At 49.2% G+C, this 16,276-nt stretch overlaps 1 protein-coding gene across 2 annotated transcripts; it reads right to left on the bottom strand.

Moving 5' to 3' along the window:
- Positions 1-1,644: 1,644 nt before the first annotated feature.
- Positions 1,645-14,853, bottom strand: map1sa (microtubule-associated protein 1Sa). 2 transcript variants are annotated; one of them, XR_008559553.2, is made up of 8 exons: positions 14,529-14,853; positions 9,246-9,347; positions 8,618-8,700; positions 8,400-8,540; positions 5,502-8,316; positions 4,444-4,658; positions 4,135-4,363; positions 1,645-1,811 (listed from the first exon to the last, which is right to left on the bottom strand). XR_008559553.2 is itself a non-coding variant. In XM_015942667.3 (7 exons), exons 1-7 carry the CDS (start codon positions 14,662-14,664, stop codon positions 4,208-4,210), a joined length of 3,648 nt encoding a protein of 1,215 aa, XP_015798153.1. In that variant the 5' UTR covers positions 14,665-14,853; the 3' UTR covers positions 3,975-4,207. The 2 variants fall into 2 exon arrangements, 1 of the variants encoding a protein (XP_015798153.1); XM_015942667.3 differs by lacking the exon at positions 1,645-1,811 and having other exon boundaries at positions 3,975-4,363.
- Between the last annotated feature and the right edge of the window lie 1,423 nt (positions 14,854-16,276).

Raw genomic sequence — 16,276 nt, 5'->3', positions numbered from 1 at the left:
TTAGTACTAACAGTGACCTCACGAGTCCTATCAGCATGTTTATTTCAGACCACACCTTCTAAGGATCCCAACCTCAGGTTTTTACCATCTAAACCACAGGTGCTAAACTCAGGCCCTCGGGCCAGATTTGGCCCACGGTCCATTTTTAAATGGCCATTTATTGATCTATATTAAAAGAGGCCCATTTGGCCGCAAAGACCACAAATCCCATAGTGCTTTGTGGCGTTAGCACACCAGTCGAAACGCACCCTGTTTCCAGCATCTGTGCTGCCAGTATCAGCCGGTGTCTGCAGCGTTAGCTCCTCAGCCTCTATTTGAAACCACTCCTCTTACTCTGCATGGCAGCGCAGTTGTTAGCACTGTTGCCTCGCAGCAAGAAGGTTGCGGGTTCGTAACCCGCCTTCCTGCACGTTCTCCCCATGCATGCGTGGGTTTCCTCCGGGTACTCTGGTTTCCCCACAGATCACAACATGCCCTATAGGTTAAAAGTTGCACGTCGCTCAGTGATCTGTTCACGGCTGACAGAAAACGTTCTCCAGCCAACTTCCAGACAGAGCTGATGTAACTCCAGTTTAGCTCCATCGGTAGGACTCTGTAGCTGCTGCAGCTTGATCTCTCCTCCCCGACACACTGACAACCAGCGTGGTCCAGCAGCACTGTTGTCTGTGATGAAGATGAAGCTCAGCTCAGAGCCCAGCCCCACAGGTGCAGGTGTCTGGCTGGAACAGGTGAGCATCAGAGTGGAGCAAACGGAGCCTCAAATGTTGTGGTTTTATGCACCTTTTCTGCTCCAAAGCATGGAAGTCAATAGGTGAGATTTGACATTTTCATTAGAGATCAAATAAGTGTTAGCTATTTGTTGGCCCATGAAAGAAGGTCTGACCTACAGGAACCGGAACGGCTCAGAAGAGAAACCCTTTCATTGTGCCTGAGAAGGAAAGCTTGGTGTCACCGCAGCAACGGCCCTCGTTACAGGACTAAACCATGAGAATAAAGAGCAAAGGAGAAAACACAAATAGTGAATATAAACATGATGAGAACATAAAAGAATAAACTACTGAGACCTCAGTAACGAACAGCACTGATGCCTTTTATTTCTAATTTAAATGTTTGTGTGTTTTGGCTATTCCACATTCAGGGTTAACACTAAAGTACGTTTGTTTCCAAATGAAAAGGTTCAACGGTGCGGATCTGCAAAGGAACGTGCACGTTTACCATCACTTTTTAAGAAGTCTGGCCCACGACTTCATCCCAGTGTGACTTAGTTTGACCTACTTTTGATACAAGCTTCTGCCCTCCAATCCGCCGTCACCAGAAACATGCAGCAGGAAGCGCCACAATAAAACTCACAGCACATATTCAGTTCAACACGTACTTTTATTCTGAAAGAGCACTTTTAGTGTTTTAGGACACTTTCCAGGTGGGACAGGAAGTCAGCCTGGTGGCTCTCAGAACCACAAGCAGCAGATTAAATCCTGAGTCCAGATTAAAAAGTGAGTTAAAGCTTTTAAGGAAGTTGAACATGGTCCAGAACTCGTACCGGACTTATGTCTGACGGGTCAAAGGTCACTTAGTGAAACCAAACTTAAATTAAATAAATATGGTGAAATGTTTCAGTTGTTACGTTAAACAGGAACAAAACGTTTGACTTTCTGCAACGCTGAAGCTCTAATATACTACAACTCCCACAATGCACCATCAGCAAGCATCACGGGCAAATGAGTTCTGGGCTGAGTGAGCGCTTCCCAACTCATCAGTCCATGTGGTCGTGGGTCATGAGGACGGATCAGAACCACCAGCTGCACTGGATCCTTCAGAAAGAGAACAAAGGAAACAAGACAGTACCAGCACCAGGTAGAACCGGACTGGGCTCATCCTGGACCAGATCAGAACCAGACCAAGTAAAACCAGAGCAGGTAAAACCGGACCAGTTCAAACCAGACCAGGGTTAAATTGGACCAGTTTAAACCAGACCAGGGATTGGACCAGTTTAAACCAGACCAGGGTAAAAACCGGACCAGTTTAAACCAGACCAGGGTTAAATTGGACCAGTTTAAACCAGACCAGGGTAAAACCGGACCAGTTTAAACCAGACCAGGGTTAAATTGGACCAGTTTAAACCAGACCAGGGTTAAATTGGACCAGTTTAAACCAGACCAGGGTAAAACTGGACCAGTTTAAACCAGACCAGGGTAAAACTGGACCAGTTTAAACCAGACCAGGGTTAAATTGGACCAGTTTAAACCAGACCAGGGTTAAATTGGACCAGTTTAAACCAGACCAGGGTTAAATTGGACCAGTTCAAACCAGACCAGGGTTAAATTGGACCAGTTTAAACCAGACCAGGGATTGGACCAGTTTAAACCAGACCAGGGTAAAAACCGGACCAGTTTAAACCAGACCAGGGTTAAATTGGACCAGTTTAAACCAGACCAGGGTAAAACCGGACCAGTTTAAACCAGACCAGGGTTAAATTGGACCAGTTTAAACCAGACCAGGGTTAAATTGGACCAGTTTAAACCAGACCAGGGTAAAACTGGACCAGTTTAAACCAGACCAGGGTAAAACTGGACCAGTTTAAACCAGACCAGGGTTAAATTGGACCAGTTTAAACCAGACCAGGGTTAAATTGGACCAGTTTAAACCAGACCAGGGTTAAATTGGACCAGTTTAAACCAGACCAGGGTTAAATTGGACCAGTTTAAACCAGACCAGGGTAAAACCGGACCAGTTTAAACCAGACCAGGGTTAAATTGGACCAGTTTAAACCAGACCAGGGTTAAATTGGACCAGTTTAAACCAGACCAGGGTAAAACCGGACCAGTTTAAACCAGACCAGGGTCAAATTGGACCAGTTTAAACCAGACCAGGGTTAAATTGGACCAGTTTAAACCAGACCAGGGTTAAATTGGACCAGTTTAAACCAGACCAGGGTTAAATTGGACCAGTTTAAACCAGACCAGGGTTAAATTGGACCAGTTTAAACCAGACCAGGGTTAAATTGGACCAGTTTAAACCAGACCAGGGTAAAACCGGACCAGTTTAAACCAGACCAGGGTTAAATTGGACCAGTTTAAACCAGACCAGGGTTAAATTGGACCAGTTTAAACCAGACCAGGGTAAAACCGGACCAGTTTAAACCAGACCAGGGTTAAATTGGACCAGTTTAAACCAGACCAGGGTTAAATTGGACGAGTTTAAACCAGACCAGGGTTAAATTGGGGTTAAATTGGACCAGTTTAAACCAGACCAGGGTTAAATTGGACCAGTTTAAACCAGACCAGGGTAAAACCGGACCAGTTTAAACCAGACCAGGGTTAAATTGGACCAGTTTAAACCAGACCAGGGTTAAATTGGACCAGTTTAAACCAGACCAGGGTAAAACCGGACCAGTTTAAACCAGACCAGGGTTAAATTGGACCAGTTTAAACCAGACCAGGGTTAAATTGGACCAGTTTAAACCAGACCAGGGTTAAATTGGGGTTAAATTGGACCAGTTTAAACCAGACCAGGGTTAAATTGGACCAGTTTAAACCAGACCAGGGTAAAACCGGACCAGTTTAAACCAGACCAGGGTAAAACCGGACCAGTTTAAACCAGACCAGGGTTAAATTGGACCAGTTTAAACCAGACCAGGGTTAAATTGGACCAGTTTAAACCAGACCAGGGTTAAATTGGACCAGTTTAAACCAGACCAGGGTAAAACCGGACCAGTTTAAACCAGACCAGGGTTAAATTGGACCAGTTTAAACCAGACCAGGGTTAAATTGGACCAGTTTAAACCAGACCAGGGTTAAATTGGACCAGGTTAAACCAGACCAGGGTAAAACCGGACCAGGTTAAACCAGACCAGGGTTAAATTGGACCAGGTTAAACCAGACCAGGGTAAAACCGGACCAGTTTAAACCAGACCAGGGTTAAATTGGACCAGGTTAAACCAGACCAGGGTAAAACCGGACCAGTTTAAACCAGACCAGGGTTAAATTGGACCAGGTTAAACTAAGACCAGATCATTGCGTTTTAACTACTCAGGTGCTTCAATCACCTTTCAGATCCATTCTGGTTTGGCTCAGTGTTCTGAGCATGTGGTTCTGATCCAGCAGGTGAGGAAAGCTTCAGGTATACTATTTATACCTGAGCAAGCTCACTGAACGACAGCAGCATTGGTCCGGTGTGAGGTCACAGGGCAGATGGGTGGAGCCTCAGCTCAGAACTCCACCTTGCAGGCAGGGAAGGTCTCGTCCTGCATGGCGACGGTGCTATTGCTGCCCAGAACCGTGATCAGCAGCTCCCGCTGACGCTCCAGGGTCTCCTGGTACCACTGATGCATCACTGGCGAATCAAAGGTTGGGATGAGGGTCGTCTGGGGGTGAAAACAATATATAAACCAATCAGAGGAGCGATCAGGAAAAGGTAAAAAAAAGTGAGCCAATCTCCACCCACTGGGACACTGGACCAGCTGCTCTTCCCCTCCAGCAGGGAGTCTAAGATGCTCCTCATCACCTCCTCCTTCACAGGGTCATCTCCACTGACGATGTAGTAGGAGGAACGCAGACACCTGAACAGGTTTTTGTCCACACTAGATGACGCTGACCCAGAGGGCAGGTAGGCCAGGTCCACGTAGACCACAGTACTGTCAGAACTGGTGGGCCTAGAACCTGCAGGAGGAACATATTAAAACCATTTGGTTCAGAGGAATAAGAGGAAGGTGAGTCCTGAAGCTGGACAGGTGTGTTGGTCCAGGTGTGGTACTGAAGCTTTACATGCAGCTCTGTGGTTCAGGTGTCCTGACCCCTAAAGCCTGATTTATACTTCTCCGTCTGCGTCGGGACAAAGACACGCAGCGCCATCATCCGTCCTTCCGAGGGCTGTCCGACAGGCTCGCTAGGACGGACGGAGTCGAGCTCTCTTCTAAACATCGGTCCGATGAGACGGAGAACGCAAGCTTGTGATTGGTCGTCTGCAGCGCCGCCATTGTGCCCTCAACAACATAAAGAGAGCTGAGGATATCTAGCAGCAGACGCGGAGCAGCGAGAAGAATACCTCGCGGAAAAACGTATAAAATAAGAACACTTGATTCCGCCGTGACTGGAGGAATGAAAAGACACGCAGCTAGCGTTTTATTCCTGAACGGAAATGTCGGGAAACGTGGGTTTAGAAGTGGCGAGCGCATGAAGAGGTGGAGGATGATGAGAGACAAATGTGTCCGTGTTAAAAAGTCTCTTAAATACAAAAAACAACATAAACGCACTATCCTGGACCGGGAACCTGACAGGATACCACAGGCTATCTGAGATTCTCTAATTTCCCTCTGGGATTAACACCACAGAGCAGCGCTACGCCCTCTGGTGTCCTGGAGGAGAATTGCTTTGCAACGCTCCCCAGGAGACGAAGAAGTGTGAGGTGTGTCTCTCCCTCATGGAGCTGACGGAGGCTTTTAAATTAGGCTTAACTCTGGCTTCTGAGGGTCTAGACTGGACCGCTTCCAGCACTCGGCCTACCTGAAGACTGTAGTTTTGCAGATCCAACTTTGGCTCCACCAAGAGAGCCTCGAGAGGACGGTTTAGTATCCAGGCTCGTCTTCAGCATTCCGGAGGACCCGGCTTTGGACTTTGACATCCCGCTCTGAGCGGAGACGGTTCTCTGCAGCGGTTTCTTCTTGGTACCGGAGGTCCTGAGGCTCTTGTCTGCCTCCGGGTCAGTCATACAGGCTCCAGGTTGGGGTGGCAGGGGAGGTAGGTCTTTACCTGGAGCCGATGACGGGTCATGGATAAAGACTGGACTGGAATGATGGTGGTTCTGACCAGGGAGGACGAGGCTGTTGGTGTCACCTTCATCATTGACATCTGCACTGATGGAAGAAGAGTCCTCGGTCTCCAAGGGAACATCAGAGTCTGTGGCTGTAGGCAGGTAATCACTGAGTGATGTGGGCGGGGTCTGCTGACTACAGGCCGAGGGACAGTCGCTGCTATGGTCCTGGGACAGGCTGTTGTTCTCCAAGGGGTGTCCAGGGCTTGTGGGCTGCTGGGGGGTCTCCAGAACTCTTGGATGTTGAAACTCACAGGGGGACACCAGGCACAGGTCAACATCGTGTGGCACATCCGAACTGAATTCTGCTAGCCCGCGGACGTGGTCCTGGGCTCCGCAGCATCCGTTCTGGGTGGGTCTGACTGGTAAAGTCACATCAGCGGCACCAATGTGTCCACTGGAGCAGGACTTGGCTGCAGGTGGAAGAACTTGTTCAGAGAAGGAATTCTCGACCTCCGAGGAGCGAGGCGAGCCGACCCCAGCTGGCATGGACGCCATGGTGGGGGAGGAGTCAGGCATCGCCTCTCTCAGGAGGCTGGATGGTTTATCCTGAGAGGACAGGGAGTTCTCCAGACCTTCCCTAAGGGAACTCAAGTCTGACGTTTTACAAGAACCTCCCTGATCGTAGTCCTCAAAGCCCAGACTGGAGCCTCTAGCCCCAAAGCCCAGAGTGTCGTCCACAGGGGACTGATGGAATGGGGTGTGTCCAGCGCTGTTTGGAGCAGAATCTGCAGAGGAGACCAGGTCCAAAGTCTTCTCCTCTGAGCTGGCACATGCATCCGTTTGGACGAATGGAGATCCCTGTATCTGCAGGTATGAAGTCAGAGTGAGGTCAAAGTTCACACTGAGATCACCTTTTGGGATTTTGGCGAAAGGCGAGGAGGTACCCAAAGCGCCCAGGTCTGTCCCTGCAGGGCGGAGGTTTTCCGGGCTCTGTGAGGCGGAGAGCGGCGTTTTAGAACCGGTGTTCTGGTTGTTGTTGTCATCTTCAGGCGCCAGTGCCTTTGAGCCCGTCTTTAAAGTTCTGCTCTTTGGGAAGGCCCCATCCTTCTTTACCGTCTCACCTCTCCCCGAGGCCTTCCTGAGATCTGCAGCTGCTGTGGTTCCACTCGTTCTCACCGCAGGTTTCTTCTCCAGCTTCAGGTCTTTTGTTGGTTCAGGTTTAAAATCTTTCATCTTTCTTACGATTTCCTTCTTTGTAGCTTCTTTCGTTTTATCCACGACCTCCTTGGAGACCATCACATCCTTGTTCTTCAAGTGTTTCTTGTCTTCTTTGGACACATCTTTCTTTGGACTTGGTTTTGTGGTCTTGGCTTTGGCATCTGGATCTTTTCTTTCTTTGGACACATTGTGAGCAACTGCTCTGGGCTTCGTCTTCACCTCCACCCGTCCAGGCTTGTCCTTCTGCAGGACACCACTTGGTCTGTGATCCTTGGACTGAGACTTAAGGCTTTCTCCACTCTCCACACGCTTTGGCTGCTTCTCGGTTTTTGATGCGTCCAGGTCCTTCACACACACAGACGCACATTTAAGGAAGTCCAGATGTTTGACTTTTTCAAGTGCTTCTAGGATTTTGGGTTGCGGTGTGCACCCGGGGAACAGAACTCGAATGATCTGGTCCTGAGAGTTGGATGGATGCCAGACCAATAAGGCACAAATGGAGACAAGGCGCCCTGGGGGGTCAGAGCCCTTTAGGTCCGGTCCGCCGGCTGCAGAAAGCTGCTTCAGATCATCGAGAACTGGATTTAGGGTGTACAGCTCCAGACGCCCCACCCCCATCTTTTGAAACAAGATCACTGGTTCTATGGTGGGTCCATCAGGCCTGCTCAGAGGTTCGGGTTTGATGGTCAGCCTCTGTAGGAGCTTCATGGTGGAAGCGGCCTCATCTTGACTCCGCAGCTCCCCCGGATCAGTCTGGATGGGCTCCAGGAGGTCTGGAGGATTAAAGAAAACCACCCCAATCTCCGGGGAGATCAGGTTCTTCATCCAATCATCCGCAGAGAAGCCTCCAGCAGCCTCTTGGTCCTGCTCGGCCACTTTCCTTAGCAGCAAGCTGTTCAGGCCGGGCAGGTTGTCCACGCCCATGTGGGTCAGCAGCACCGCATCCACCCTGTCCAGGTGTCGGACCAGCTTCCAGAAACAAGAGCGGGGGTCTGAGCCTCCGTTCACCAGGATGTTAAACCCGTTGACAGCAAAGAAGGCGGAGTCGCCCCGCCCACCAGGGAAGACATAGCAGCAGGGTCGGGACAGTTTCAGGAAGCCCACTGTGCAAGGGGGCTCCAGAAGTTCAAAGGGCAACCCTGGACCCAGGGACTCGGACAGGTACTCGGTGAACTCCTGCAGACCTTCCATTTCAGGAAGGATGGGTTTAGGGTTGATCCGAATGCTGATGAAGTTCTGAAGGTTGTGTTTCTGCCACTCAGAGTCTCTCCAAAGACCATAGTTGGGACAGCTGAGGGTGAGGCGGGCCTCCAACGTCGGACCAGCAGAGCCCCAAAGTTCTCTGACCTGCAGAAACAGTGAGAGGTTACTGAAGCCCACCTGGAACACAGATCCACAGAACCCCAATGAGGGTGTCAGCGTGGTCTTACCTCCTCGTCAGCAAAGACCTGGATGAAGTCAGCAAAAGAGAAGCAGCCCTGCTGCAGAACCAGGTCCCCGCTGCCCTCCACACACTGACCAGCCAGGATCAGCAGTTTGTCTGGAGAAGGGTCACAGACCAGCCGCCGCACCTGCACACAAACAGGAAGTAGGTGCTGAATGGAAAGGAGGAGGAAAACCCCACAAGTGGGAGTAGTTCTGCTCCTACCTCTGAGCAAACCCTCTCTTTGACTGGATTCACCAAAACCTGCGTGTGAAGGACCTCTCCGTGGTGCTGAAGCGTCCGCTGACCTGCAGAACCAGCACAGGACTCAGACTACAGATGGACCCAGAACCACTTCCTCAAAGGAGACGTGTTCCTGTTTCTGATGATTGTATAACACACACACACACACACACACACACGTACAAACACACACACACACACACACACACACGCACACACACACACACACACACACACACAGAAACACACACACACACACGCACACACGCACACACACACACACACACACACACACACACACACACACACACACACAGAAACACACACACACACACGCACACACACAGTGGGGCTAAGTAGAAAAAATCTGGGACAGCTGTGTGTGTGTGTGTGTGTGTGTGTGTGTGTGTGTGCGTGTGTGCGTGTGTGTTTCTGTGTGTGTGTGTGTGTGTGTGTGTGTGTTTTCCAGATGTTCCCTCAGTCTCAGAACAGCTCCACAGTCTTCAGGTGTGATCTGACCTCTGACCTCCAGACATTACTTACTAGGCTTACCTGTCACTCATCTGTGTTTAGCCACACCCACTCTACAGACAGGAGGTGTGATTCTCACCTGGGATGTCCTGGGACAGGAAGGATGAGTGTCTGGATACGAAGAGCTTCAGCTGCTGGTCCAGAACAGAGACCTTCAGGTCCACGTGCCAGCAGCGCACACCTGGAACACACACACACACACCTACTCAGTCCCAGGAAACAGTAGAACCTCCTCAGAGAATTCCAAGGATTAAAGGGGAAAAAGTCAAGCAAGCAACATTTTTAAAAATAAGAATTCCCTTTTGTCAGACTCCTCCCCCGAGCCACAGAGGGTGCCATCAGCCCTGAAAGCATAGGGGTAGGCAACAGCCCGCAGGGTCCAGACCGTAACCCCACCGGGAACCTTTGGGATGAGCTGGAGAATGTTTTTTTATCTTACCTGCTTCCATACGTCATTTCCTCCGTGGCGAGTGTGTCTTTAAAAAAGGGGGCGTGGCCCGATCAGGTGTGTCTGATTGCCCCGCTGATGGGGAGAGGGAGACACAGACAAGCGGAAAAGGGAGGATTGATAGAGAGATCAAGTCTTTTGAAAAACGGGGAATATTGGTGAAAACGACCAAACGGAGGAGAGACGAGAATGCCGGTCCGCAGCAGAGATTAGGAGGGAGATGGGATCGCTGTTTCGGTTGGACGCACAGCTGTTTCACCCGGGTTCCACTTCTGAGTCGGACCTCGGTGCTGATGCTCTTCTGAGAGAACCACGAGACCCGCTGGGAGAATGTCGGGCTCCATGAGTAGAACCTCGAGTGTGACAGTGAGAGTGCTGCCGAGCAGAGCGGTTACGTTGGTGGCTTCCCCGTCGCCGATGTGAATCAGTAATTAATGAGGAGGGCCAATAAGCTGCTGAGCTGTAAGCTGTTGGCTGTGATGTCCCAGTCCGAGTTGATGGTGTGGTTTTAGTGGTTTCTCCTTTGAAGGAGACGGGTGTAGACCGTTTCTCTGTTGCAGCCTTTGTAGGGGTTCTGCGTGCATCAAGGCTAACTAATCGATGCTATTGATCTCACACGTCAGGAGAGAGCACCCCCGCTACAACAGCAGTCAGACGACCGTCAGCAGTCCTGGGACACCTACTAGGTTACTGTGGCGGACCTGTAAGCATTAGTGGAGTCAGATCTGTAAAAGAGGAGGAAAGAAACATAAACAGCACATCGCTGTTGCCACGGTGACACAGACCCGGGTCTCTTACCAGTAAAGAAAAGAAAGAAAATGATCTTTTATGTAGCGCCTCTTAAGATAAAACCACGAGGTACTTCACAAAAGCAAAATCTAAAAATATAAAAATTAAAGTTGTGTTTAAAAATGTCAGGAAAGGGAAAACGAACAGGAAACAGGGAAATCAGCGGATCCCGGGAAAGGTAAAACAGCAGCAAAGGAGAGGGTGGTGACGAAGGTCACACCAAAGCCAGCTTGAACAGGTGAGTTTTCAGCTGCTTTTAAAGGTAACCACTGAGTCCACTGATCTCACCCCCATCCACTGCACGTGGAAGCGTCACGGCCTTGGAACGACCTCAAAACGTACTTGGCTCGGTTAGCTGCCGTTATCGTGGATGAGTTCCTGCACACCGGCAGCAGAGTGTAAGGTTTGGGACGCGCCCCAGAAGCGAGGGCACACTGTCATGACGTTTCAAGTCCTGCACTTCCAAAACACGCCAAACTCCACAGTTCAGATGGAGCCAGACAGGAAGTCAAACACAAAAGCAGTGTAGGACATGCAGTGCGTCATTTCCTGTGAACTTCTGTAACCGACGTAAACAGAACATAGAGTAACCTACTGCGGCTCAAGGCCTGTAGTTCGTCACATGGCCAACAGCTAGCTTCTCCGCGCAGGTCAAGCCGACACCGGAGGGGTCCGTATGAGTATTTACGAACTTGAGCAGCGACCTCGACTTGTCCTTAAATGCTCCTGTTGCCTCTATCAGAGCCTGGTTATAGTCATCTTTTCTGGCTCCTAAAGGACTTAACCTTACAAGCGGTTACCATCTTACTCTGTGGTACGTACAACATGTTTTAAATGCTCTACAGCAGGGCTACTCAAGCGAGGCCTCGAGGGCCGTAGCCAGCACGTTTTAGTGGTTTCTCTGGTCCACACACTAGATCCAGTGGTTGAGTCACATGTGCAGCAGCTCATCAGGCTCTGCAGAAGCCTGTTAATCACCTGCTGATGGAAGTCAAATGAGTTGAAGCAGGTTAAAACCAAAACCTGCTCGACATCGGCCCAGAGGCCTGGAACTGAATAACCTACAGCGCATGTTGTGATCTGTGGGGAAACCGGAGTACCCACGCATGCATGGAGAGAACACGCAACGCCATGCTGCAAGGTCGCAGCCAAGTTTCAAACCTGCAACCTTCTTGCTGCGAGGCAACAACTGGGCCACCATGCAGTCCAGAAGTTCTGGTGATGAATTAATTTAAAAAACAATAAAAAGGGAGGAGCTGTTTGAAAGCCAGAAGAGCCAGTTCTTCTTGTTTATTGTTGTGTGTGGACTTGTGAAATCACGCATGTGGTTGCAATTCTCCGATGACTGCGCGAGTCACCTGTGTGGAACGCTTTACCTGCTGACGTACATCAGAACTGCTCCCCGTTCTCTGGGTCTGGTGCTGCACAACCAGTAGGAAGAAGAAGAAGAAGATATCATGTCTATAGCGCCTCTCAGGATAAAAATCATGAGGCGCTTCACAAAAACAAAAAATGTAAAATTATAAAAACGAATTTAGAAAATGATTAAAAATATATTTAAAATGAGCAAAAATAGACAATTGTGATTAAACATGTAAAGAAAGAGAGAGAGGGAACAGGACAGAGGGAAATCAGTGGATCCTGAGGAAGGTGGAATAGGTGGGAGAGCAGAATAAAGAGAGAGAGGTGAAGAAGGTCATACAAAAGCCAGCTTGAACAAGTGAGTCTTCAGCTGATTTTTAAAGGAGACCACTGAGTCCACTGATCTCAGGCTCAGGGGGAGAGAGGTCCAGAGTCTGGGGGCCACAGCAGCAGATGATCTGTCACCTTTGACCTTTAGCCTGGTGCTGCACAACCAGTAGGCTTTGATCACTGGACCTCAGGGACCTGCTGGGGGTGTAGGGACTAAGAAGATCACCAATGTAAGATGGTGCTTGTCCATGTAAGGCCCTATAGACCAGAACCAGGATCTTGAAATGAACCCTGAAGTTGACTGGCAGCCAGTGAAGCTGGAGGAGAAGCGGGGTGATGTGGGTGTGTTTGGAGGACTTGGTCAGAAGCCGAGCACAGGCGTTCTGAACCACCTGTAGACGGTTCAGGGAGGTTCTGCTCAGACACGTGAAAAGAGAGTTACAGTAGTCTAAGCGTGAGGAGATGAAGGTGTGGAGAACTGTCTCAAGTTCAGAGCGGGACATAACGGGACTCAGCTTAGCAACGTTCCTGAGATGGAAGAAGGAAGAGCCAACAAGAGAACTGACATGAGAATCCAGGGTGAGAGCTGGGTCAAAGGTCACGCCAAGATTCCTGACAGAAGGTTTGGTGTGAGAAGCAAGCTGACCAAAAGAGTCTCTGACTTTGGGAACCAGCTTGTCTGGGGCACAGATGAGGATCTCAGTCTTATCTTCATTCAGCTGAAGAAAGCTCCCACCATCCAGGTTCTGATAGAGTCTAAGCAGGTGTGTAACAGCTGCAGCTTAGACATCTCATGGGGCTTAAAGGAGATGTACAGTTGGATGTCATCTGCATAAAGATGGTAGGAGATTCCTTTGAAGGAGCTCAGGATGTGCTGAAGAGGAAGCAGATAGAGGAGGAAGAGCAGAGGCCCCAGCACAGAACCTTGTGGGACACCATGGGTAAGAGAGGTGGTGGAGGACCTAAACTTGGAGACTGCCACAGAGAAGGAGCGCTCAGAGAGATAAGAGGAGAACCACTCCAGAGCAGATCCTGATAGGCCTACCCAGTCTCTCAGCCTCTCCAGTAGCAGGTGATGGTCAACAGTGTCAAAGGCTGCAGTCAGGTCCAGCAGGACCAGAACCAGAACCCTGCATCACTGTGAGTCAGAAGGTCATTAGAGACCCTAAGAAGAGCTGTTTCAGTAGAATGAGCTCTACGAAAACCTGACTGGAAGCTATCATAGATGTTATGTTCATCAAGAGCAGCTGTGAGTTGTTTAGCCACAACCTTTTCCAAGATCTTGGAGATGAACAGAAGTTTAGAGATGGGTCTGAAGCTGCTATGGAGAGAGGGGTCGAGACTCGGTTTTTTAAGAAGCGGGTGGATTACAGCGTTCTTAAAGTAAGCAGGGACCTGACCAGAGACCAGAGAAGCATTAATTATAGAGAGCACGCTGGGACCGATGGACTGAAAAGCACTTTTAAACAAAGATGAGGGTAAGATGTGGAGGGGGCATGCAGAGGTCTTCATAGAGTTAACTAGTTTGGTTAACTCAGGCAAAGAAACAGGAGCAAAGCTATCTAGGATGATGGGCCTGGTTGGAGTCGGGAGAGGCGGCGATAAGGCTGAAGGAGAGATGCTAGATCTATCCTTACTGACTTTGTCCACAAAGAAAGACAGAAAGTTCTCACAGTCTGCAACAGAGTGGATGGAGGCTGTAGGAGAGGCAGGAGAGTCGATGCTGCTGATGGTGTTAAAGGATGTTATATCATGGGTGGCGACGTATTCCAACCAGATTTCCTGTTAGAAAAACACCTGGAAAACAGGTGTTACCTGCAGGACTGAGAGAGCGGAACTGAGGCAGTGATTGGTAGCTCCCCCCTTAACCCTCTGCAGGCGCTCTCAGAGTTTCTCGGTGGGAAAAAGAGTTGTTAACACACGAGCTCACACAGAGCACACTCACTGCTCAGGAGAACACAGAAACTGGCTGTTCACCTCCATCATTAAACAAAGGGGAGGAGGATGTTTGTCTTAAGGAGGCGAGCGGCAACTGACAAGTTAAAGAAAATGCTAAGGTGATCTGAAATATAAACGTCCTCAGGACTGTCAGCAACCCAGACTCGGGTCTCTGTTACCATGGTGACCCAGAGCCCAGGTCTCCACCATCCAGCAGGACTAAAGTCACGATGTCACAGAGGGTCCAACACAAACCAAACCACCCGACCTGGGACACGTCCGAACCTTCAGGCCAGTCACTCCAAAAGTTCTGCTTCCGGTGAGCAGCTGTTCTGAGGGAGAGCATGAAGCTAACGGACAAAAGCGGTTCTGCTTCAGGACCGGAAACGCTTTCTGACAGTTTCAAAGTGCTTCAGAAGTTAAACACAACGACTGAAGGCCGAACTCAGACGGGGCACCACGCCTGGGTTCGCCTGTGCTCCAGGACCAGCTCACCCGTTTCTATCTGCTGCAGGATCCGCTCCAGAAGGCCGGCGGCTCGCAGCGAGCCCACCACAACCAGTACGGAGTAATCCGCTGCCGCCATGGTCCGGTACGAACCGGGCCCGCCACCCCGCTCCGACGCCATCATCCTCTACACAGCCGGAGGTGAAAGGTCATCGTTAGAGGAAGGTCTCTCCTTTCTCGCCTCTGATTGGGAGCGGGCAAGAAGGACTCTCCTGCGATTGGCTAGAAGTACGCTGCTTTCCCCGCGTGACCGCTACTGCGCTGATGAGCGGTAGCGCCGCCATCTTGGATCGGTCGGCCACTCTCACAGAGGCCTTCAATTGTCAGCATAGTATATCAACCATACGTCATTGAATTCCGAAACGATTTCAATACGTTTTTTTTTCTCAGCAAACTTCACACACGTACACATGAGTGACTCTTGTCCAGAGCGTACGTCAAAACTTACAGAAAAACAGATCGATTCAGAGCCGAGTCCAGGACTTTTAAATGGGGTGGCCCATGTGGGGCACTTGTTTATGCATGGGTGGCACCAATGGTTATGCTTATTTATGTATTTACAGAAATCGTTTATTTGTTTATTTTTTTACTTTCTTTTAAATTTTTGAGTTTCACATTGCACAATCACCATTTTTTCTCTTCATCTTCTAGTTTTGTGGTGGTTAGCAAGTCACTTCTTGTTGCATTACTGCCACCAACTGGAGTTGAGTGTGACTCTAAATACTATTTATGTGAATATGAAAATAATAATAATAATAATAATAATAATAATAATAATACTACAGAAATGTTCTGTAGGCCTGGGCTAGAAAACAATGTGAAAGGTGCATGCAACCACACACTATTTTGGAGTTTACAACCCAAGCCTTTTGTCGACAATGTAAAGTCAATTTGAACTGGAACTTAGTAGGGTGGCACCATTCTAAGGGTGGCATGTGCCACGCCAGGCCACCCCCTGGACACGCCCCTGGATCAATCACTAGAAATCAGTCAATGAGAATCAAAATAATTCAAAAAGCACCATATGTAACTCCTCTAGGTCACACATACACCAGGTGTGTGAGATCTATGCTAGTTAAAACACACAACATATTTCCAAGAAGCAGAAAATTAAATTCCCATTAGTCATCATCGCACAGCTGCGAAATTACATTTGTGCATTTGACCCATCCTCATTGGGAATGGTGAGCTGCAGCGGTGACTGCTCTCGAGAACTATTTGGTACTTTTACCCCTCAATCCAACCCTTTAAAGCAGAGTGTCAAGAGGGGAGGGATTGTTGATTAATATATAAAATATAATTCTTATGGATAACATGTGTGTGTGTGTGTGTGTGTGTGTGTGTGTGTGTCTTTGTCTGTGTGTGTGTGTGTGTGTGTGTGTGTGTGTGTGTGTGTGTGTGTGTGTGTGTGTGTGTGTGTGTGTGTGTGTGTGTGTGTGTGTGTGTGTGTGTGTGTGTGTGTGTGTGTGCCTGCTCTGTCTTCTCCATCCCCAGTGAGTCGTGGAGGATGGCTGCTTATACTGAGCCAGGATTCTCTGGAGGTTTCTTCCTGTTAAAAGGGAGTTTTCCTCTCCACTGTCGCTGCATGCTTGCTTAGTATGAGGATTGCTGTAAAGACTCTGACACTAGTCAGTGACTTGATGCGACCTGCTGGGTTCCTTATATAGGAAACATTATTTCTGATTGGCTTGATGAACTGACCTGAATTGGAATGTTTATTATGTGGAGTGCCTTGA

The sequence above is a fragment of the Nothobranchius furzeri genome, chromosome 8 (genome assembly GCF_043380555.1).
Source record: "Nothobranchius furzeri strain GRZ-AD chromosome 8, NfurGRZ-RIMD1, whole genome shotgun sequence".
Classification (NCBI taxonomy): Eukaryota; Metazoa; Chordata; class Actinopteri; order Cyprinodontiformes; family Nothobranchiidae; genus Nothobranchius; species Nothobranchius furzeri.
This window is presented reverse-complemented; position numbering and strand designations above follow the sequence as displayed.

What these genes read in the sequence shown, in the direction of transcription:
- map1sa (XM_015942667.3), bottom strand. Translation starts at nt 14,664, where the DNA reads ATGATGGCGTCGGAGCGGGGTGGCGGGCCCGGTTCGTACCGGACCATG. An exon ending in CCTGTCCCAGGACATCCCAG is followed by an intron (nt 8,701 to 9,245) that starts GTGAGAATCACA and finishes CTGGTTCTGCAG; the next exon opens with GTCAGCGGACGCTTCAGCAC. An exon ending in AAGAGAGGGTTTGCTCAGAG is followed by an intron (nt 8,541 to 8,617) that starts GTAGGAGCAGAA and finishes GTTTGTGTGCAG; the next exon opens with GTGCGGCGGCTGGTCTGTGA.